The 24,931-nt window shown below is 30.1% G+C and overlaps 2 protein-coding genes across 2 annotated transcripts in view; one reads left to right on the top strand and one right to left on the bottom strand.

Annotated features, from left to right (window-relative positions):
• The window catches only part of LOC117170396 (caprin homolog), a 34,757-nt gene extending 23,815 nt beyond the window's left edge, over positions 1–10,942 (bottom strand). The window contains exon 1 of the mRNA XM_033357166.1: positions 10,788–10,942. Coding sequence (XP_033213057.1) covers positions 10,788–10,901 — 114 coding nt within the window. The 5' untranslated portion in view covers positions 10,902–10,942. The remainder of the gene's footprint in view (positions 1–10,787) is intronic.
• A 4,821-nt stretch (positions 10,943–15,763) lies between these two features.
• On the top strand, positions 15,764–24,923 carry LOC117170194 (protein obstructor-E-like). Its single transcript, XM_033356785.1, has 5 exons — positions 15,764–15,955; positions 20,088–20,459; positions 23,420–23,614; positions 24,302–24,500; positions 24,589–24,923. Exons 1-5 carry the CDS (start codon positions 15,892–15,894, stop codon positions 24,713–24,715), a joined length of 957 nt encoding a protein of 318 aa, XP_033212676.1. The 5' UTR covers positions 15,764–15,891; the 3' UTR covers positions 24,716–24,923.
• Positions 24,924–24,931: the final 8 nt, after the last annotated feature.

The following is a 24,931-nucleotide window of genomic DNA, read 5'->3' as shown; positions in this document are numbered from 1 at the left end:
TTGTTAAATAAAATTCTACTGTATCTTGTGTCGCTTTTCCGAAAATTGAACTTTTTAATTTCTAATATTATTTTTCAAGATTAAAACAAAAATCACGCATCATATACAAAAATTATTAATATCAAATTTGTAAATCTTTTTTGGATGAACAACTTTTTTTTCACACACCTAGCTCGCAAATTTGAGCGCGCCTAGGGCGCGCGAAGGTTGAATCTCGCGCTTCGCACTCTATATTAGATTACCTTGCGCTTCGCGCTCGGATATTTATTATTTGCATTTGGAATGCTTGAAAAAAACTTTATCAAAAAGATCTCTTTTAGATGGCAGTATTTATATGCGTCTTCATATTCTGAATTGTCTACTTAATTAAGTATAGTCAAAGATGAAGTTTCTCAAAGCTCTGTAGGCTTTGAGATACACATTCTCATCGTGACACTCGCGCTGCGCGCTCGATTTCCGACAGACATTTGTAAACAGGTTTTGTTGGACTTTTTCTCGTGCCAAAGATGGATTTGATTCGTTTATTTTTTCGAGAGTTATTGTGTTTACGGACGGACAGACAGACAGACGCCATCATGAAAACCTGATTTTCGGATTCAGGGGTCTCGAAACGTGGAGATCCGTTGAAAAAGTGTGATGTCAAATTTACGACAATTCTAATGCTTTCTCAATCATAAATGATCAGAATGTAAAAAAAAATTTTCCGTCACAAGTTTGAGCGCACCTGGGGCGCGCGACGGTTTAATCTCACGCTTCGCGCTCGGATATTTATTCTTTGCATTTGGAATGCTTGAAAAAAACTTTATCAAAAAGATCTCTTTAGATGGCAGTGTTTATATGCGTCTCCGTATTCGGAATTGTCTACTTAATTAAGTATATTAGTCAAAGATTAATTTTCTCAAAGCTCTGTAGGCTTTGAGGTACCCATTCTCATCGTGAAACTCGCGCTGACCGCCCGATTTTCGACAAACATTTGTAAACAGGTTTTGTTGAATTTTTTTCTCGTAACTTTCGTCGCTTTTCCACACATTTTTTTTTTTCAATGTTATTTTTCACGAATAAAACAAAAAGTACGCGTCCTTTCAAGAAGTGATTCTTAACGAAATTATAGATCTTTTTTGGGATAACCATTTTTGTTAATTCTTCTTTTTTCGTATCCTACATAGTTTGTCCACAAAATGGATTTTTTTATTTTCCATTATTTTTTGTGCAATCAAAATTTGAATTTTCAATTTTTGAAGAAAATCCAAAAATTGGTTATGATAATCTTGTAGGGCTTCCAAAAAGAAATGTTTTTCTTCTCTTGACTTTTTTTCATATCGTGCGTTTTTCGGCTAAAAAGGTTGACTTTCAAGTGTTTTCTGAAATTTTGTAAATGCTATAACTCTGGTAAATTTTGGTTTTATAGAAAAAAGTCATAAGGATAAATTGTTCGTCTAATTGAATACTATGAATATCCGTACAGACAATATTTGAATTTTGAAAAAAGTGGGCTCAAAAATTTTCAAAATACGCTCACTTTTTGAATTTTCACCCAAAATGGGTGGCTAACGAACTTGACCTTTATTTTAGGACACTAAAATAGTATACCAAAGGTCAATCCAATCTATCAATTCTTTGGAAAGTTATCGTGCTAACAAACTAGAAATCTACAGACACATACAACAGACATATTCGTAAAAACCTGTTTTTCGGATTCAGGGGTCCTCAAAACATGAACATTTGACAAAAACGAGGGGGGTCAAATTTTACACAAATCTAATACCTTCTCTTGATGAGAATGTAAAAATTAAGCACGATCTCGAAAAAATTGCCTGGTTCGAATTCATTTCAAATCATGCATGCTAGAGACGTTCAAGTCACAGAATCGTCTGCGGATGAAAATTAGTTGTTTTTCAAATCATTTTAGAATTTTTTTGCAAATTTATGAGCATTTGAACTTTTAAAACTCTTAACGCAATTTATGGCAATTTTGTCTGGCGTCTGCTTTAAAATTATGTAGTTTCTAAACTGATATAGATACTATGCTTTTTCTTTCATTTACTTGAAGTTACGAACGTTCATATGAACGAAATTGAAGATTTTTTTTCCCGAATTTTTTTTTTGCCTAAATCATTTAGGATAACAAAAAATGATATTCCATCGGAAGAAGTTTTCAAAATTTTTATTTTTTGAGGGGTTGAATACCCTTACAAATCACCCATTATTCAAACATGCCAAACACAATTTTGATTGTTCGTATTTGAAAATATAAAAACGTCAAAAATTCTCTTTTTTTTATCTCACTAATTATAGAGGGAGTGAGAAAGTTCGGCAAGACCCCTAAAAACCACCCTTAATATATGCACACCTAAAATGTTGAAAATGACAAGTTTGATTGTCGATATTTGAAAATATAAAATCGTCAAAAATTCTCTTTTTTTATCTCGCTAATCATAGAGTGGGTAAAAAAGTTCGGCAAGACTCCTAAAAACCACCCTTAATATAACCACACCTAAAATGTTAAAAATGACCTAAAACCTTCATTGTTCTCAAAGAAATATGATATTTCTACTAAATCAGATGAATTTTTAAATCGAAAAGACAAATGTAAAGAGAAAGTATTAGAATTTCCATCCAAATAAAACTGCAGTTGACATTTCATCAGAAAAATATAAATTTCGAACAACAAGTCAATTCTATTCAAAATCCAAGAACTTTTAACTCGATGGAATAAGTGTTTTAGAAAAATCTTGAAATTTGAACCAAATGTATATATTGTAAAGAAGTCAATTTTCTACAAAATTCTTAAACTCTCAACCAAAAAGGAGAACTTTTCAACAAAATGGTTTTATTGGCAACCAAAAATTGCATTTTTATCCACGAAAGATGCAAACTCAAATATATGAATTTATTAGTTAACGAGACGAAGTTTCAAAACAATAGTTCAACCTTTATTTTCATTTAACTAAAAGTTGAGTTTGAAACACCAAAATATGAATTTGGAGCGACAAGTAAATTTTGGTCGACCATAATTGCCATTTCAAACTAAAAGGATGAATGTAGCAAAATCGTTAAATTTTCAACCATTGCTTGCATCAATTAATACAATAATCACTTACATTAATTAATACAGTGCAGAAACATCAATTTTATTTCCTGTTATAAAATAATGACGTTTACGTGATACTATATTTTCGGTGCAAACAAGAACAACTTTTGTGGGAGATTTTTTTATCTTGTTTGTAATTCCAGAAATTACGAACCAAAGAAACGTCCCCCAGTGCCACGTATTCAATTTTTAACATTTTCAGTTCAATATCCCCAATCCTGCAAACGTTATCTGACTCAAAAAAAATGTTGATACCGACCAGGCCTGATGCCTTTCCCCACTTCTCACTTTCACTTGGATCATGGCAGCCGTAAAATTGACAATAAAAAGCTACATCAAAAGCAGTTCTTACTTGAATCATAACAAGTGTCATAAACCGTATTGCAGTACGCTCGTGCGTTTTCTTCGATTTATAATAAAAATACTGTAATTATAAATCAATAGAACATATTCTACATTTACAGTTATTTTGTAAAAAAATTACATACAGAGCAATGCGTTTCTTTATTTTTAATTTCGAAAATCCAGCTGTTATTTCTTAAAATTTTAGGTTTGCGTATACTAGGACTGGGGTTAGGTTTTTCCCGAATTGCATTGTCAGGTATGAAAAGAGAAGATTTTTGGCGTTTTTTCAATATCGGCGATTAAACTTCTCATTTTTAACCTTTAGGTGTGGATATACTAAGAGTGGCTTTTAGGGGTGTTGCCGAACTTTCTCACTCCCTCTATAATTAGTGAGATAAAAAAAGAGGATTTTCGACGTTTTTATATTTTCAACTATCGCAAATAAAACAAAAACTATGGTGTTCGAAGGAAAGAGTGAGAAAACACTATGCACTATTTTATTGAATGATGAGAGAATTGAACAAGTTGATAAGTTCGTATACCTTGGTAGCTTATTTACTAGGGACAGGAAGATAGATGAGGAATTAGATAGACGAATAAATGAAAGTAAGAAGGTTATTGGTAGAGCAGGTCCCCTTATCAGAAGTAAAAATATATCAAATAAAGCTAAAATGGCAATACATAATTCTATATTTGTACCGACTGTATTATACGGTAGCGAGACATGGACTTAATAAAAAAAGATAAGAGTAAAATTAACGCAATTGACATGAGATTCATGCGCATAATATGCGGGAAAACCCTGATGGACAAAGTAAGTTACGAGATAATTCTATAAAGAATGTGATGCAGAAGAGACGCTAGTAGACACATGGGAAAGAAATCGGTTAAGATGGTTCGGGCATGTTGAGAGAATGCCAAATGAACGACTAACGAAACAAGTGTATCAAGGTAAAGTAAATGGCAGCGTGCCCAGAGGTAGACCGCGGAAAGAATGGTTAGAATGTGTGAATGAGACCCTACTTAGAAGAGACATAAGAAGTCACAGAAACACGAGAGCCTGCATGAAAAAATGCATGGACATAAAAGAAGCAGCTAGAGAAGTATGCCAGGCCAGGAAAGTATGGCGGCAAATAGTTAATAAAAAGAGTGTCAGTAGAGTGAATGACGCCTGAAACATAGACCTTGGCTACTAATGGACCCAAGTGGGGAACCTTACATAACGACTTCGTGAGGTTCTTCGCTTGGGATGATTGCTAGAGAGATTGATCAGCAACCTGGGTCGTAGAAGTGTTGCGGAACGAACGTAATATTTACTTAAATAGCACGAGAATTCTGGATCAATCTGAAAAATCTCTATCCCTTTCACACACTACTCCTTTCCCCTACCGAGTAAGTCACGCCTACCCCGAAAGGGAAATGGCTTAATGGTGTAATAATAATAATAATAAAAATATCGACAATCAAACCTGTCATTTTTTAACATTTTAGGTGTGGATATAATAAGGGTGGTTTTAGGGGCCTTGTCGAAATTTCTCACTCACTCTATAATTAGTGAGATAAAAAAAGAGGATTTTGGACATTTTTATATTTTCAAATATCGACAATCAAAATTGTTATTTTTAACATTTTAGGCGCGGATATATTAAGGGTGGTTTTTAGGAGTCTTGCCGAACTTTCTCACTCCCTCTATAATTAGTGAGATACAAAAAGAGAAATTTTGATGTTTTTATATTTTCAAATATCGACAATCAAAATTGTCATTTTTAACATTTTAGGTGTGGATATATTGAGGGTGGTTCTTAGGAGTCTTGCCGAACATTCTCACCCACTTTATAATTAGTGAGATAGAAAAAGAGAATTTTCGATGTTTTTATATTTTCAAATATCGGCAATCAACCTTGCCATTTTTAATCTTTTAGGTGCGGGTGTAGTAGGGGTGGTTTTTAGGGGTCTTGCCGAACATTCTCACCCACTCTATAATTAGTAAGACAGAAAAAGAGAATTTTCGATGTTTTTATATATTCAAATATCGGCAATCAAACTTGTCATTTTTAATCTTTTAGGTGCGGGTGTAGTAGGGGTGGTTTTTAGGGGTCTTGCCGAACTTTCTCACCCACTCTATAATTAGTGACATAGAAAAAGAGAATTTTTGATGTTTTTATATTTTCAAATATCGACAATCAAAATTGTTATTTTTAACATTTTAGACGCGGATATATTAAGGGTGGTTTTTAGGGGTCTTGCCGAACTTTCTCACTTCCTCTATAATTAGTGAGATACAAAAAGAGAATTTTTGACGTTTTTTAGTCAAATATCGACAATCAAAATTGTCATTTTTAACATTTTAGGTGCAGATATATCAAGGGTGGTTTTTAGGGGTGTTGCCGAACTTTCTCAACCACTCTATAATTATTGAGTTAAAAAAGAGAATTTTTGACGTCTTTATATATTCAAATATCGACAACCAAACTTGCATTAGGCAGGTCTAAATAATGGGTGATGTGTAAGGGTAGGTAACCCCTTAAAAAAAAATTTTATTTGACAATTCTTTTCGACAACATATTTTTTTGCCGTTCTAATTGATTTAAGCAAAAAAAAAAATGAAAAATAATTTTTTTTAATTTCGTTCAAATGAACGTTTGTAACTTCAAGTACACTTTTCTTTCTGAATCTAGTAATTTTTAACATTCTCTTCAGAAATTTACAACAAAATTTTGAGACATCTCAAAACTGACAAAATGGCGGCGGTTTTCTTAAAACTTTTGTAACTTAATTTTCTCAAAACGACCAGCGTTTTTTTCTTGATTTTTTTCTAGGTTGGTACCATTATGGTGAATATATCTCATGAGAGTTTATCTTGTACCTTGCACCTTGAAGAGAACAAATTTATTTTGTTACTGAAAAATGAATATTCACATTTTGTGCGAAAAAAAGATGAGATACAAAAAAAAGTCAAAGAAGCAGTTATTTCTATGAAAATTTTCGAAAGAAAACTATCTCGACACTTTTCTCTATCTTGTGTTTCTTTCGAGATTTTCGTCTAAATAATAATAAATTCAGCTATAACTGTATCTTTCCCATAACAATAAAACATTAGCCTGCCATAAATAAGTACGAAATGTATGAATCGACAAGTTGAAAGTTGTTTTATACAAATTCAAAATATTTTCCGATAACAATAATTTAATATTTTCACCAAATACCGCCGTTATTTGGTCAGTTTCAAGAATTATCAAAATTTTATTGTAAATTTCGAAAGAAAATGAAAATAACTAGTAGAATCAAAAAGAAAATGTATAGTATCTATATCAGCTTAAAAATTACAGAGTTTTAAAGCAAAAATAAGAACTGTTTTCATAAATTGCGCGCCTAGGGCGCGCAACTGTTGGTTCTCGCGCTTCGCGCTCGATTATGTATTTACCTCGCGCTGCGCGCTCAGCCTTTATATTTTCGCACATTCTTGCGCAAACATATTAAAATTAAGACTCAAAACATCAACCACTGTAATTTTGTAATTGTGAATTCTCTTTCGTTAAGAGTTTGAGCGCACCTACGGCACGCGACTGATGGCAATCGCACTCCGCACTTGGTCTTTGCATTTCTTCCGCATTCGGGCACAGACCTTTTAAAATCAAAGGTGAACAGACCGATAACTGTAATTTTGAACTCTCTTTTATTAAAGCTCTTTTGGCTTTAACGAACACATTCTCATCACGTAGCTCGTGCTTCGCACTCGATTTTGTCCAACATGTAGACTTTTCTACATTATACACAACACTTTTATATCAATTATAATACATTTTTTATGTAACTCTGCCTAGGATTACTTATTACAAAATTGCAAAATAAAAAGCAAATTGTATTTATAATGATTATTTTTGTATTTGTTTCTTATTTTGCTTTAAATTGTATTTTAAGCTGCTCTGAAACATGTATCATTTCAATAAATGTACATCATTACAGTTCATAATATGCATAAAAATTGAATCATACTAATTCGTATTTCCTTGTTTTTATAATTTTTTATTTTTAATGTTGTTTTTTAAGATTAAATAAAACTACTGCGCATCTGCATAGCGTCTAATACAGGAACCTACATAGGGTCCTATATAGGAGCCTATGTCCTCTTTCGCCTTTTCTGTGCTTTTTGCAAAAAATTCATTTTTGCATTTTTTATCTTATGTTTCACGATTAAAAGAAGATCTACTCGTCCAATCGAAAAATGATCAATAATAAATTTATAGATCTTTTTAGACGAACAACTTTAGTCTGGTACTTGAAGTTCATACCTTGTGTCGTTTTCTCAAACAAATTTAATATTTTTATTTTGAATGATATTTTTACGACTAAAGCAAAAAAAACGTGTCCTATCAAAAATTATAACTATTTTTTGGACGAACAATTTTTGTATTATTTTCTTTCGTAGCTTATATCGAAAAGTGCTTCATTATAAATTTGTACTTCTTTCCAGGGCGCGCAATTTGAGCTTTTTCATTTTTTTCGTATCTTGCATAGTTTGACCAAAAAATGGAATTTTTCAAAATTTTTTTGTACGATCAAATTTGGAATTTTCAACTTTTTGACCAAACTGAAAAAGTTGTTTTCAGAATCTTGTAGGGCTTTCAAGAAGCAACGTTTTTCTTTTCATGAGTTTTTTTCGTATCATGCGTTGTTTGGCCTAAATTGTTCATTTAATTTGTGTTTTTTTTTTATTTGAAAATGCTATAACTCTGACAATTTTCTTTTTATAGAAAAAAGTCAGAAGGATTAATTGTTTAAGTTTTGAAGTACTATGAACAACCGTGCATAGAATTTTTACATCTTGAAAAAATGTAGTTTCAAAGTTTTTTTGTACGATCAAATTTGGAATTTTCAATTTTTTTACCAAATTGAGAAAGTTGTTATCATAATCTTGTAGGGCTTTCAAAAAGCAATGTTTTTCTTCTCCAGACTTATTTTCGTATCATGCGTAGTTTGGCCTAAATTGTTCATTTAATTCAATTTGTTTTTATTTTTTATTTTGAAAATACCATAACTCTAGTAATTTTTTATTTTTGGAAAAAAGTCATTAGGATAAATTGTTAAGTTTTTTGAATGCTATGAATGACCATACAGAGAATTTTTAAAAAAGTGGTCTCAAAAATATTCAAAATGTGCCCACTTTTTGAATTTTCATCCAAAATGGCTGGCTAACGAACTCGGAACTTTAGTTTAAAACATTAAACGTGTGTACCAAAGAGCAATCATTATATTGCGTTTTTCAAAATTATCGTGTTCACAGACAGGCAGACACATTCGTAAAAACCTGTTTTTCGGATTCAGGGTGCCTCAAAACGTGGACATTTGACAAAAACTGGGAGCGGGGGGGGGGGGGGGGGGGGGGGGGGGGGGGGGGGGGTGTCAAATTTTACACAAATCTAATACCTCCTCTAATGAGAATGTAAAAATTCTATTAAATTGGTGAAATACATTTCGTCTAAAATCCTTTGAAAACCAACATATTTCATCCGCAGACGATTCTGTGACTAGAACGTGTTCAGCCCGCATGGTTTAAAAAAATTGTAGCTAGTGTAACGAAATCAGAAATTTAAATGTGTGAAGTTTACTGTTTGTTGGGAATTCGGTATTTTCACTTCAACCATCAGCTAAATTCACTTAATTGGGTGCTGAGAGGAAAACAATCGACGAAATATATGAGACAAAACTTTATTTCTGTATTATCTTTGTATTGAATAATAATTATTATAAGTTTATAAATTCACTAAAAAGTAAAAAAAATACAAATATTTTTCAAATACACTTATATAGTATTTTCACTGAAGCAGTAGTTAAATTCACTTCGCTGACTGAACAGAATTGATCCGAGTACATAGATACGAGATTTGGCCCATTATGGCCGTAGTTTGGTAATATCTTCGTAAAAACTAATTTTTTCTATATAAATATATTTGAAAATTATTTTTTATTTTTTAAGAACTATGTAATAAAATAATAAAATGATACTAATAATTAATCATTACGAAGATATTACAGAAAGAAAGTTTTGTCTAATGCATTTGGTTTTTCCACCTGCACTCAACGAAGTGAAGTTAGCTGACGATTAAATGAAAATGCCAATTATATCCAGTCATTCTGACATTCGATTAAAATTTTCGAATAATAATCAACAAAACACGAATAAACAATTTAAAAGAATTATTATTAGCTGTCTAAAAATTAAAAAAAAAACTTTTTACTAGTTTACTCATTTTGAAAATACATGAATAACCTAATTACACATTTCTTAAAGCATATTAGACCGTGACATCAAATTAAGGGTTGTGCAAGAGTAGGAATATAATTTTTGGTCACCCAAAGACGCAATACATAAAAGATCAAGACTTGTTTTTATTTTATTTTTTTTCAAAATCTTTTACGAAAATCTTAAGATTTTGGATAATTACCCATATCCTCAATGATGAAAAAAAGTTCTTTCATACGCGTCATATTTCTACAAAATCATATTTTCTCTTATTGAGCAATATTAGCTTTCAAAGATACTCGTATATATGTCAATAAAAAAGCAACACACTTAAAACGAACATAATAGAGTTGATAATTTTAATATAAAGAACGCACTATTAAAACTCTATAAAAAAGAACCCCCAGTATATTAAATTGAGCCATAATCAAGACCCAACGAATCCTTTAGAACAAAATAACCTTGAAAAGGATTTCATCCTCTTCTCATCCTTACTATTAGTCAAGAACAAAGAAAAAAAAAAGGAAACAAAGCAAAAAAAAAAGTGAAGCAATAAATATTATGCCTGGGAAGAGCTTACATTTGTTTATTAATTCGCAGGAAATAGGGTCTGTAATTCAAGGAAAAGGGGGAAAGCGGGGAGCATGTGCGCAAAAAGTAAAAGAGGGCGAGTTTCCTGGGTGGAATGTCTAAAGTGTAAAGTTGAATTTGAGACGAGGACCCCGAAAATGAGAAGAACGTATGCTTGGATCTCGCGAAATCCGAAATGCCGGTTCGATGGACTGTCAGGCCATAGAACGCGGCGGTGGAAAAAAATCGTTCAGAGAAGCACCGCCATGACGTCGGATAGCGGCAGCAAGTTAGAAAATGGCAACCTGCGAAAAATCAACGTTCAGGTGAAATCAGGGATTCCCTGGTGATTTGCATGGACGAGAAACGAAGCGAACCTCCCGCAGAATGACATAAAATCAGTTAATTTAGGCAAATTTACGTGCTCGAGCACATGGTTCACCGAAAGATGGCGGACCCCAGTGGATGCCGCGGTTGACAGATCGGGAAACGCCGGATTTTAGGGCTTTCGGGATTCTAAAGAATAATGACAATTACCTTGCGCTTCTCGAGATTTCGGATCTTGTGCTCGATTACAATAATCGCCTGGCGAATAGGATCGAAGGCCTCCGTAGAGGCCTGTTTCTCAAGTTTAGGGTTGGCAGAAGGCATCCTTCACGGGCAACAAACGCGAACTGGATTACTAACACACTCAACACAGTAACACCACTAACACCACTCAACCGGTAATAATGTGTGTGTTCTTGCGCAGAAGATTGAAATATAACGGCCAATAAAAATCCTAGAATGGCGAATCGTCACTTCCGCCCGCGAAATTACGAATTTCGAATATTTTCGTGAGAGTGGGCGGTTGAATTTTTAGTTTAAATACAACATGATTTTCTTGTCTTGTTCGTGCTTATTGCTTGGGTTAAGATAATTAATATTTTTAAGAGAATCATAGTTTACTTTGAAAGTATCTAACTACAATAGGTAATGCTCTCAGGAATGGGATATTGAATTAATTAAGAAATATGTATATTGTTGATTATTACCTCCTGTTAGTATGTCTCCCGATTAACACGGAAGTAAGGCAGATATTATTTTGAACGTAAATACGGCGTAATTGGTACATCGTTTTGTCAAAAACGCACATTACTATTATTAAAATATGTATAATTCAATTTGATTTTTAGAATAATATTTATCTAAACTTACAAAATAAATCTCTTAGCATTTTAAACAAATTTAACATTTGAAAACGATTAAATTTTAATAATACACAAGCAAAATTAGTTAATTGGTTAATCTGCATTGATCATTGTTAATAATAATTCGAAACAAAAACTAGATAACAAGAATTACAGTATAAATATTTTTATTAAAAATAATGAATGAAACAAGCTTAATTATATTAAAGATTTTGACAATTTCATGCAGATTATTTCGAAGAAGTAATGAAAATGAAAAGCTATTTTCTAATAGCTTCTTTCACTGTAACTATTACAGTGCTTACAGTATGTAAACTTAGAAATTTTAATACATACAGTATTTTGCAAGAATCAATTTGCACCAGTATACATTTTATAAAATCTCTTAAAAATGATAACTATAACACAAAGATTTATAAATATTTTCCAAAAATAAAAACTTCCCAATACTTTATTTTAGGAATACACATTAAAAGTAACATTTACAAAAAAATGAACTAAATTTTTAATTGATCTATTTACTTTACGGAGAATCAAAATCTGAATAGTTCAAAAGCCAAAGCTGACTTTAATGAAATATAAAATTTAATGAGCCACCAAACCACTAAAAAGCACTAAGTTTATTTCCATATAAAATTAATTTCCAGAAATTTCCTGACGAACCACTTGGATTCTCAAGGATTGCCTCATAAATACTGTGTATTACTTGCTCAGTAAACCCCAGGAAATTATATCAAAATTCTTTCGAATTTTTTTTTTTTTGAAGCTCGGTTTTCCAGCGCGGTCAGTTTCACAGAGTTCAAAAGATTAAAAATTATTTCTAGCGATTTTGAAAGATTCAAAAATTTTTGAAAAGAAATATAATTCTCAGTTGGAACATCAAGCAATTTTTAATCACAAGAATTATAATTCTGTAGTGGATCGGAGAATTTTATAAAAGAAAATGATCATTCTAAATTTCAAAAGGGATTTTTTTAAATTTCATTCTTCTAATTAGAATTAAAATTAGTTTTAAAAATTCCCGTTCCATGCAAATATTCTCTGTTCCAAGCAAAATAATTATTATTTACAAATGTTTCCCGTCCTAAAGTCTAAATTATAGATCTTTATGGAAATTCCCAGTTTCGAAGTAAAATTTTTAATTCTTTCCAAATCTTCTCTGTTCGAAAGACAAAATTATCATTCTTGAGTTAAATTCTCTGTTCCTAGTAACAAGTACATTTGTTTCAAAAAAATCCGTGTTCCAAGTCAGAATTATATTTATTTACCATATTTTTCATTATAATTTAAAATTTCAGTAACACCCTTTTTCCAAAATTTAAAGAGGGATGTTTAAAATTCTGGCCATTTTTTATTTGCAAAAAGACCAATTTTAAATCAAACATATTCTGATTTTGAATGAGGAATTTTCAAAATCTGTCGAATTCTGACTTAGAATAAAGATGGCTTTTGTGAATTCCCTCTTTATAGACCATAATTAAAGTTATTTTTAAACATTTCCCACTCTATGTCTAAAATTACCTGTTCCAAGATAAAATTATAATTCTTTCCAAATTCTTTTTTTCCAAAGACAAATTATAATTCTTTACGGAAACTCCCTGTTCTTAAAGCAAAAAATTATCATTCCTAACCAAATTTCCTGTTCTAAAGTGAACATAAAATGAAAATTATAATTCTTTACAAAACTCCCTGTTCAAAAGTTAAAATTATATATTTTTGCTGAAGTTCCCTGCTCCAACTCAGAATTATAAATTATTTAGAAAATTCCCTGTCCCCACTTAAAATTATAATTATTCTTTAAAAAAATTCAGTGGCCAAGTCAGAATCTTAATTTCTTTGTAAAATTCCCTGTGCCAAGTGAAAATGATGATTTTTTTTCACAAATTCTCAATTCCAACTCAGAATCAGAGTAATAGAATATAGGAAACCATTTTTAATTTACATTTTAGTAGATTCAAGAGAAAAATCACGGCCACTGAATCACATACCCAGTTTTCCCTCAGTTAACAAAATTCTCGATTTTCGCGATTTCCTAGTCAGGTAGACACCCTGGAAGTTTTCTTAATTATTGTTATATATATTATTTTAAGTAAAAAAATGTATAACATAAACGAATTTGAAAATAAAAAAAGTCTAAAAATTACACAAAATTGTCAATACCAAAAAAAGGAAATTAATTTTTATTATAGATAATAATTACATTTCTTAATATCTACTGGGCAGTGTGCAGCCTCAGGCAAAATCAAAACCTTGACACTTTCAATAATTCTTTACTATGTCTATGACTTACCGATCCTGTTATATTCCTTTTGCAATCGTTTAATAATAGGAGAATCTTCTATCGAAAAAATAACTGGTCACAAAATTCTAAAAAATGTTACTAATTTTCTAGATTTCTGTAAGTAATTCGGTATAAAATATTTTAGCAATACAAGTAGGCTTTTCTTTTAATTTATAATTAATGAAAAAATAAGGGTGCAAAAAACTGTTTAGTTAAAGTTCGATAACTCTACGAAGAAAAAATGCAGTTTAGATAATATCAGTAGATATAGTTGTTTCATTTTGTAAATAACTAAAAAAGGGATTTCTAGATTAATTTCCTTTTAAAAAGCACCTCAAAGATCAAAATATATTATATAATCCAGCGAAAGAAAAAGTAGAACGTGAAGAAGTTGCCAATCATCCTTTAATAAATAGACACTGGAACTAGGTAGCGAAATTATTTATAATCATCCTGGACTATGTTAAAAAAAATCAACATTTCTTGTCACTACAAAATAGGATACAAGGGGTACTTTTTCACGCCCTTTTATTTATAAAAATGGGGTATGATAAAATGGTTTTTAAATGCAATGCATTTTTTATAGATACAGGTAGTGATTTTACTTATATTGAACATTTATATTCTAGCTATAGCTTTGAAAAATCCTTTGAACAGATCAAGATTTACTGATAAAAATACAGTAAAAAAATAAAGCTGAAAAGATAAACAGCACAATTTGAAAGTTATCATTTTTAAGTTTACTTATTTTTAATTTTTTCCCCTTTTTCTGATTTTTGTCTAACGTACTTCTATCAGTAAAATGTGGTAAGGTATTCAACCGATTTTTTAGACAAAAGTAGAAAAAGCTCATTTTAAAATGCAAGAGTTTTCATATTTCATGTTTACTAGCGTGTTCTATCAGTTAAATGTTCTCAAGTATTACAAAGAATTTTCCAAAATAATTATTTGTTTTTATCTGTCAAAAGTCCTCAAATAACAGAAAGATATTCTAGTATGGTCCTAAAATGGCTATATATATTTTTTTAAATGCTGCCTTACAAATTGTTACTTTTGCTGTCGAAACATCCCCTGCATTTAACCAGGATAAAAAATATTTAAGTTCCTCTTTAACGGATGCTTTACGGAATAAAAAAAAATATTTAGAGGCCTCTCAAACACGTTTTTGCAAAATATGGCTTATTTTATTTAATTTATTAAATTTTTTTGGACCAGCCTAATAATAATAGGTGTACATTCTATTTACATATATATCACAATTTGAAGTAACTTATCGGACCTACAAAAGTCTTGTAAGAAAATGAGATACACGAACCAAAAAATAAAAAGTTTTTTTACACGTTTTTTGCATTTATTTTGAAACCTAAAATAATTCTGTGTCCTTTTCATTATAGGAATTTCTGCTTTGAGTCTCAATTTGAAATTGGTAAAGTTTTAATGTCTTCAATGTTTTGTTGCCTCGGTTTTATAAAAAATGTAGCAAATTCAGACTATTGACTGAAAGTAGGGCACTATAGGGACAAAATCTTGAAGAAAGGGGACTTTCGGGACCACAGCTTAATATAATGTAGAATATATATAGGAACCGGTCTCTGAGGCCTGCATTAGTAATTTTTTAAATAATGAAGGAGAATACAAAATTTTTGAAAACCATTTTTTGAATTATTCAATATTCCAGACTTTGAAAGTCCTTCTGGATACAATTCTTCCTGGAAAGAAAAAATTTGTCCACTTTGAGGAAGTAGTATAGAAATATTTTGGATGCCAAGCGAAAGAATGAAGTGAAGAAAAAGAAGTTATTCTGAGATTGATTCATCGTTTGTCGTAAATGTATTGCAATGAGACCACAGAACGCTTTCTGAATGGAAAAATGAGTAAACACATTTTAAAGGTGTATTCACTTATCCACACTTACATCATTTATTTTCTCGTGTTACCCTCTTCAGCACACACACGCCCGCTTCTCCAATGAATTCTTTAACTTTACCATGGATGCCACCTCCATGTGCCTATTGGATTGGCAAAGATGATACCACTCTCACTTTTTTGCTCGCCCGAGGTAATAAAAGTAACGAAAGGTGAAGATGCTGCGAGTAGTTCACATTTTGAAATCAAAGGGTACGCGTGTTCGACAATTTAGTGCTTTCGAGGGTCTCCTGCCTTCATCAGGATGATCCAAACACCGGTCTCTGTTCTTGTGCTTTGCACCACCCTATTTCTGGGATTCACCACGTGTGAGTGCTATCATTCATTTTTTAAGTAAATTTCAAAATAAATTCCAAACCTGATTTTTTAATCTACTCAGATACTTAGGTTTAAATTACAAATAGTAGTTTTAAGAACTATCTGATACTAATAAACATTCTACATTACCAACTTCAAAATTCTCTTTCTATTAAAAACTTACTTTTCCATGATTTATATATAATTTATCTTTTGCAAAAAATATTTATTACTTAATTCCTACGTTCCTTTTGTATGTGTGTTGTCGATTAATTAATGCAGTCAATAAGTGTATTACCTAGATTGATTTAATTATAATTTTTTGTTTGTAATCTCCAAGCGATTGTCATTTTAAAAACCTTTGACATTTGAAGGTATGTAAATGAGTTGATTTCGATTTTGAATTTTAAAAATTTCAATTCTGAAGTCTTTTTTTAAAACGCTTTTGAATTTGAAAAAGTTGAAAATCATCTACACTTGTAACTATTTAAGGTGGATAATATTTGGAACAGTTGTACTTTTCAACTGAAAAATAAATCAAAAGCATTATATTAAAATTTAAAGTTTAAATGAAATATAATTTTTTATCTGTAAAAAGTACCTGTGTTCTATAAAATGTTTTAGAATATGGTTAATACCAACACAGATTAATTATTCGAATCATTCAAACCACCCACGACGCACCTAACATATGAAGTCGTCCCGGACTCTCATATAATAATTTACATAAACTTGTCCTCTTTTTTAATGTAACATTTTTTATAATAAATTCTAATTTCAAGTTTTACAACTTCATAAGGTCAAGTAAATCTATTTGCAAAAGTTGTAGTGTACAACTGTACACTCAAGTGTAGAAAACCACTAACGACGAAGAAAACGATGTTATCATAAAAGAAGGCCACAAATTACTGCAATTTGGGAATCAGTTCTTGAGAAAGACATCCACATTTCGTGACATTGTTCTAAAACTAATTATAATGAGAAAATTTTAGGAAATTAAAAAATCTTAAGAACAAGAATCAAAAATTTTAATTTGTTCAAGAACAGGTGCAAACAAGGCAAACATCCCCGTAAATATGACCCAACTTTCTTGCTTTTTCATTTAATTGGAATTAAATGAAATTCCTTTTGATACTGTATAAAATGCTGCAAATAAATATATTTAATCATTAAATATTAATTTTAACTTATTTTTTGACAATATATTACAATCGTAACCAAGCTTCACGATTATTAGGATCATCACTGACTATCACGATTACTGAGATATATATCTATATTACCTCAATTTAAAATAAAAAAGGAGTGGAGAAAAAGAAGGCGACCTTCGAATCTCATCTTTCTTCATTTCTATCTTTTTTTCATTTTTAAGCAAAAAATATTTACAAAAATTTACCAACATTTCGGTGTTCATTCAACACATTTTTAAAGCAATAAAAATTACTTCAAAAATTACTAATTGTTTAAACCCACGAAGAAACCAAATGTTCTTCCCTCATGGATTTTAACTTTTACACATTTTTTCAACTTTAATCGTTATTGTCTTCAAAGGGTTGGATGGATATAAAAACTTTGGTTAATTTTTGTAAATATTTTTTGATTAAAGATGAAAAAGGTAAAAATAAAGAAAGACGAGAGAAAAAAATAAGAAAGGGGATTCCAAGGTCGCCTTCTTTTTCCTTCTACTTTTTTCTTTGTCTTTTTTTTAATTTTTAGTTCGTCAGTAAAGTTGAGTTTTGGATTTTCAAGAGAAATATAAATGTTTATTTAATCTAAATTTAATTTCCATTAATTTTAGTCTTTTATTATTTCAAAGGCAATATCTCATAAGCTAACGTTTTTGCCACTCAGGTTCATGACATTAAGCATTAAGCGGTTGGCCAGTGAGTTGAGATTATATAAGTCGAATAATGTTAATGAATGCCGTGCCTTTCTAGAGGTCAGACGTGAAGAGGATTTCTGCTTCCCTGTCCACTAATCTGTACCTGAGTTAAAATCGTCTGACAAAAATTAAGTTACGATTGCTTACAATGTTAGATGTCAACCTTCACCTTCAAAGAGCCAAACCGGATTGTTTCAAAAGATTTTAAAGCTTGTTTCAAAGGTTTTAAAAATTCGATGCTACCAAAACCTAAAACTAGTTGGCTCTGAAGCAAAAATTCAAAATTGGAAAACCTTAAATTGATAAAGTCGAAAAACTGTAAAAATGATTTATTAGAAAGATCCAATTTTTCAATGATCAAGGTTGTTACAGAAGTCGGATTTCAAAATTCCAGGACTTTCCCAAGTTTTCCAGTTCAACTTTTGAAAAATTTTTAGGGCTAATTAAAAAAAAAAATCGATTAAAAATTTAAACAGTATATTACTAAATTATCAAGAATTTTTTAGAATGTTGTCTCTAGATTCTGCCCCAGGGTTAAACCTGGAGCAAAAACGTCGCAGCTTTATAAAAAAAATCTATAAATACTTACAAACCTGTTTTGAAAACCATTATTTATCACTTGTTAATGGGTTTTAGTAATATTTATAAAAATATTACTGCTTTTAATTTTTTTTAATCATATGGTAATGGTGAGTACAACCTTTATTTGAAATTTTGCTACTTTTTGTACGGAATTCGTCCCTAGGATAGAATCTAGGAACAAAATTCTAAAAATATCTTAAAGAACTATAAAAGAAGTATGAAAAATGTTGATTATTTCTAAAATTGAAATCTTACGTCTTTTTGTAATACTTTTTTCTGAAATTGACATTCAACAATCGTTTCTATCAAAAAACGCCTAGTACGATTTTTTTGTGTCTTCGCTTAAATTAGCCGAGGCGAATCCCCGAAGCACATAAAAAAAGAGAAACTGGATGTGCAAGCACTTTTCGGTTGAATTTACTCGAGGCTAGCCGTGCATAGTCTAATTTCATAGTTCAGCTTAAAAGTTTAAACAGATTGGAATGTAGAAATGATATAAAAATTACAATTTGCTTTGTATTCGCAAATTATATTTGCACAAATGAGAATAATAAATTGATAATTTTTTAATTTATGAAGGCATTATGGTATAAAGACTCAACTTTAAAATTAATCAAAGAACTACGAAATATGTTGACTACTTCTTAAGTTAAAAAATTACGTCTTTCTGTAATATCTTTTTATGAAATTAACATTTTCCCTTCAATGGGAGCTTATTAGACGCAGAATTTTATTGTCTTTCCTGCTATCGCGAGGGAATAATTAATTTGATTATTATTCATTCACTTGAATCTAAAGCCAACAACGTGCATCAAAAATTTCTACAAAGTTCATGAAAATTTTATAAAAATTAAGGCACTTAAGCAGCAGCTCAAAAAATAGGCTTGTAGATAATTTCCGCTTGTACGGTACACAAAATATTAATCAATGTCAATTATTTAAGTTTTTTGGTTATTATTTTATTCTGAACAAATTATTTTAACATGGTAAAAAATAATTTATATGTACAAAAACAATGATTAAAATATTAAAAGGAAATGATAATACAAATTTCCCGGCTCTTTTTCAAAATTCCAGGACTTTTCCAAATTTTCCCGATTCCGCAGCTACCCAAATGATCCAAAATCAAATAGTCATTTTCATTTTATACAGATCAAAATTCAAAGGGCTTTCAAATTTAAAAGGTTTAAAAACAGTTTTAAGAATAAAAAATTAAAACTATTTATTTGAAAAAAAACGAATACCCGAAGTTGTGAAATTCACAAGGATCTAAAATTAGAAAATCTTTTTATCAAGCAGACAATCAAAAAGGCTACATTTCAAAGCGCAAGCGAATCAGACGAATATTCCATGTTTAATTCGCCGAATTAAAAAAAGTTCAAAATTTTAACACCTTTCAGACTTCGATATTTCATCACTTATGAAGAAACCTCCATTCATATTTCCGCTTACTTTTCAGAACTTGTAACTAAGTGGAAATGACTCAAAACTATTTTCCAAGTTAAGAATTAATTAAAATTAACTAACAAGTCAAGGAATATTATGTCAAGGAAGTTTTATACTTCCTGATTGTTTAAAATTCTATCTGTGGAGTCATGCTCAAAATTCTTGAAATATATGTCACTATAATGCAACATCTCTATTGATATAAATTATAATTATAATTTCATTAATTTTAGGTGGAGGTCAATTTCAAAGAATTTTAACGACTTCCAATCGAGGACAGTCCCAATTTGGAGGACAATATCAATTTGGAAGTCAGTCGCAATTCCAAGCACAAACCGGAAAACAATTCCAGTCCCAATTTGGAAACAATCGAGTAGAACAAAGCCGTAATCTTCAAACATCGAATTTGAAATCTGCAGTAACTTGTCCAGAGAAAAATGGTCGATTTCCGGTTCATTCGCAGTGCGATGCTTATATAGAATGCATCGATGGGGTTGGTGAAGAGAAATTGTGTCCTGAGGGATTGCTGTTCAATCCTAATGTGAGATTTAATTATCCCTGCGGTTATCCTATTGACGTTGATTGTCTTGGTAGATCAAGCCTTCGTAAGTTAATACATTTTCATTTAATTTATGAGTCCTCAGAAGTGTATGCAAATTTTTTATATAAAATGTTCAGAGTGGCAGTTTTAAGCACAGAAAAAATTCCCAGCCATTCCCCGATTTTTTCCCGTTCAATGAAAGCTAAGCTTTCGAACTCTAACGCTAAAAAGGTTTACATTTCAAGTAATAAAAACTGAGCTGCAAATCAGTTTAAGCAGTTTTAAGCTAGAAATTTAAGAAATTGAGCGATTAGATTTTTTTAATAAACTGAACACTTCTTAAATCAGAAGTGAAATTATTTTCATTTTGAATAATTTTAAAATCCTTAAAAAGCTTCAAAATTTTATTTGAGAATCCTGAAAAACCTACATGTTGCTTTACATTTTTTTCAAACGTTAAATTATTTTTGAAATTTATTCAGAACTTCTAAACATCTTTTAAAATGATTTGAATTCTTCCTAAAACTTTTCCTACCGTTTTTCCAAAATCCTCTATATTTCGTTTTAAATTAATTCTGAATATGTTCAGTCCAATTAAATAGCTTTTCAACTTACTCGAATTTTGTCTATGAATAATGATAGGTGTTCAATATTTAGTATACATCAAAATTCAACAATTTCATTTGCAAATTAATTTTTTTAAATAGAAAAATTAAAATTGTAACATTTAAAGTTTAGTTTTGAATATTTGATTTATAATTCCTGATTTAAATGAACAGTAAAAAAATTTTAAATACTAAGTAATTAAAGGTCCGCGCTGCATACGGGCGTAAGTACCAAATTTACAAAAATCGGTTTATTGGCTTAAACTACTTGTTCCCCGTATCTCGTGCGCTGTAAAAGTTTTTCCGTCAAAAATTATGAATTCTTGGAAAGAAATAGTTGCTTTAAAAGTTACTTTTTATGTGTTAAAATTGAAACTTTCAAGTGCGTGCCGATGTTTGACCAGGGTTTTCTCGCGCATGGTTATCTTTTTTAAAGCGCTCTTTTTGCAATTCAATAGAGTTAACCAATAGCTCGAAAGTACTTTCTTGTTTGGCAATTACGACATATGCAGTGTGTCCCTTCAATGTGTTTTTTCTTAATAAAAAAATTCCAAATTTTAAAGTTTCATATTTTAGATTAAAACGATATTGGGGGTTTACACTTGTTTAACGGCTTTCCAACTGAAACAGTTTAATATTTAACGTTAGAATCTGGAAATTCTTAAATTTTAAACTGATTTGGAATTATCTTGTAAAATTAATTATTATTCACTTGTGAATCCTTAACATACAGTTCATTTTAAAAAATGATTATAATGTATATTCACAGATGATTAACCAAATAAGTTTTTTTTATCAAAAATTGCCGATTTCAAAGGATTCTAATTTTTAAAAGTTTGCGTGCTTAAAACTACATTTGAAAATTCTTTAAATAAAAAATGTACACTTAAATTGAAAATCTAAATTCGAAATTTCTTAAGTGGAAGATTTTCGAATACGCATTGTAAACTGACTGATATCATAATTGAAAAAGATAACAATGCAACTAATTATTTTTAAAACTTTTCAAATCAAACTTGGACAGATTTTTTCATTAAAAATTTGTAAAATTTCCAGTAAAAAAATAAATTCTTATTTACTTGCTACCCGCAACACATGAATTGCCACTTCATACAAGGAAATAAATTTTACATATGTTAATAATTATAAGAATTTCAGACAGGAAATAAACGCTGTCAGTTTTACTGTTCATTATTGAAGAATTTTTAATTGTAAATCTATCAGATTCAATAAATTTCATATCAAAATCTTCCAAATTAAATATTTTATATTTTAAATATTAATGTTTGAACTATTTCAAAAAATCATTTTAAAATTACATAATTTTCTCCTATTAAAATTAAATACTGAAGAGTCTTCAATTGCGAATCTTAAAAATTAAAGCATCCTCCATTGTAAATCTTCAAAATTAAAGTAAATATTCAAGAAATATTTCAAATATAATTTTAAATTATAAACATTCCAAATTAATGAATCTTCAATCGCAAATCTTTCAGAGTGAACCATAAAAAAACGATTAAAATTAAATACCTTTAAAATATAAATGTTGAAAAATGAATAAATTGTCAATCTATATTTTCAAAATTTAAGAATCTTCAGTTTTAATTCTTTTAAACTCTAGAACTTTGTAAATCTTAAAACATTGAAGTTCTAAGTTTGTAAATTTACAATTAAAAATAATGCAAGTATTGAGTTCTACAATTAAAATTTCTGCGCCATGTTGATTTACATTAGTCATTTTTTTAATTTCGAAGATTTAGAATTAAAAATTCTCGACCTTTGATCTTCAAAATCATCAACATTTGAGAAATTATGTTTATACATCTTTAAACTTGAATAATTTTTATTGCAAGTTTATGAAATTACATAAATTTCAATTTTAAATCTTTAAAATTAAATTTTTTTAATTTTAAATCTTCTAAATTAAAGTATTTCAAAAAACACATTCAAAAATGCTTCATTTTCTATTATACACCTTGAATATTTATGTTTCTGAAGTTCATTTTAAAGAGAAAGTTCTTCACTTGTTTGCAGAATTTGTTTACATGTTATTTTAGTAAATATAGTGATATTTGCCATAATAAACCGTAGGTTTGCTTTATGAAGTTTTCTAGATTTGTTGAGAAACTAACATAACCTAAACATTTTGAGGAACAATTGCGATCATAATAAATGTTAAAAAAACATGTTAAAACGAGACTGTACAATTGTCTCAAATCTTTGATCGCATTATTTAACTTTACATTTTTAACAAGAATTTAGAAGATTGAAATTCTTTACTAATAGTTCTAGATATTTTTGTACAGAGAATGATAGCAGCGCTTTCTGTAAGCCCCCCCCCCCCTCTAAAAAAAACGGTTACGTAATTTATGGATGACCCCTTACAAAATTTGATTTGATTATGTTTGACGTATTTCAGAACCAGCACAGCCAACCAAAGATTGTCCTCATCAATTTGGTTACTTTAAAGTTGGTGACCAACAAAATTGTGGTAAATTCATGAACTGTGCGGATGGTGTAGGGTACGTTTTTGATTGTCCAGAGGGTCTGGCTTATAATTCAGAAACTTATCGTTGCGATTGGCCTGATCAGGTGTCAGATTGTGATGCCGAAGGTAAAATATAATTATAAATATTGAAAATTGAAGAAATTTAAATTAGATTAAAATCCAAATTAAAAATACCATTTAACGTCCAATAATCAAATTGATGCAAACTCCTGTTTAAAAAAATCCTATTGCAATCTGAAAAATAAAAAAAACAATTCTTTCGTCTTTTTTGTTTTTATTATCATCAAATTACAATAAAATAATATTCAAAATAAATATTTAAAAAATAAATAAAATTGCATGACCAACCTCATTCGATTCTCAGGTATCAAAGAGAGAGCACCTGTTCGTGGGTGCTGTCAATTTCTAACTATTATATTTGTCTTGCCTTGATAATGGTACTGCACAAGTACCGAAATGTTGGTAATGCAATTTATTTTTTTTTATTTTGAATATTATTTTATTGTAATTTGATGATAATAAAAATAAAAAAGACGAAAGAAAGAAAAAGAGAAGGAAGGGGATGTGATTGGCTGCTTTCTCATTTTTCTTTCCTCTTTTTTATTTTGTTCCGAAAATTTTTTTTTATTTTTCAGATTACAATAGGATTTTTTTTGTTTGTTCGTTCGTTGTGGTCCAAATTTGGTCGTTGGATCCTTGTTTTTTTAAAAAGGAGTTTGCATCAATTATAAATATTATTATTTTCGGCTTCGAATGTGCAAGATTTTTCTCAACGTATATTTTTTCCTACAGCCTACCTAGGATTTAGTTGTCCAAACGCTAAGGAAGGCGGCTATCAGACTGGAGAATTAAGATTCTTCAGAAGTCCACAAGATTGTCAACGATATTATGTCTGTGTCAATGGACGTCCACGACTTCAAAATTGCGGCGAAGGAAATGCATTTAATGACCTCATAAACACTTGTGATGCCGCTGAAAATGTCACTGGATGGTCAGTCCCTCTGCCTTTATTATTTATAAAGAGTTGAGATTTAAACTCAAGTTTGATAGTTTCAACAAATAAATTGCAATTCTTTCAGCGCACCTGAATTTGAACAACGAATTCCGACTAGCTTCAACAACGGTTTTCAAGAACAACAACAACCGCGACAACAACAGCGACAACAAGGTGGAGCAATATCGAGGTCACGATTCGGTAGATTCTAAATTTTGATAAAAATAAAAGCACATTTCTATTAAAACCAATATTTTCTTAATACCTTAAAAAAAAGACCTCCAGAAACAACATCTTAAGAATCAAAGGTCCGAACAAAACATATTATCTCTAGGATCGTCAAAGCTCTTCCAGATACAGAAAGACAATTCAATCTGCCAATAACAATCTTATTTTTATTATTGTCTTTACGTTCCCATAATTCTTCT

The sequence above is a fragment of the Belonocnema kinseyi genome, chromosome 3 (assembly GCF_010883055.1).
Source record: "Belonocnema kinseyi isolate 2016_QV_RU_SX_M_011 chromosome 3, B_treatae_v1, whole genome shotgun sequence".
Taxonomy (NCBI): domain Eukaryota; kingdom Metazoa; phylum Arthropoda; class Insecta; order Hymenoptera; family Cynipidae; genus Belonocnema; species Belonocnema kinseyi.
This window is presented reverse-complemented; position numbering and strand designations above follow the sequence as displayed.

Excerpts from the sequence above, each read along its gene's own strand:
- LOC117170194 (XM_033356785.1), top strand. The coding sequence starts at position 15,892 with ATGATCCAAACACCGGTCTCTGTTCTTGTGCTTTGCACCACCCTATTT. Across the intron at positions 20,460-23,419 it reads TCTTGGTAGATCAAGCCTTC|AACCAGCACAGCCAACCAAA; the intron begins GTAAGTTAATAC and ends GACGTATTTCAG. Across the intron at positions 23,615-24,301 it reads GTCAGATTGTGATGCCGAAG|CCTACCTAGGATTTAGTTGT; the intron begins GTAAAATATAAT and ends TTTTTCCTACAG.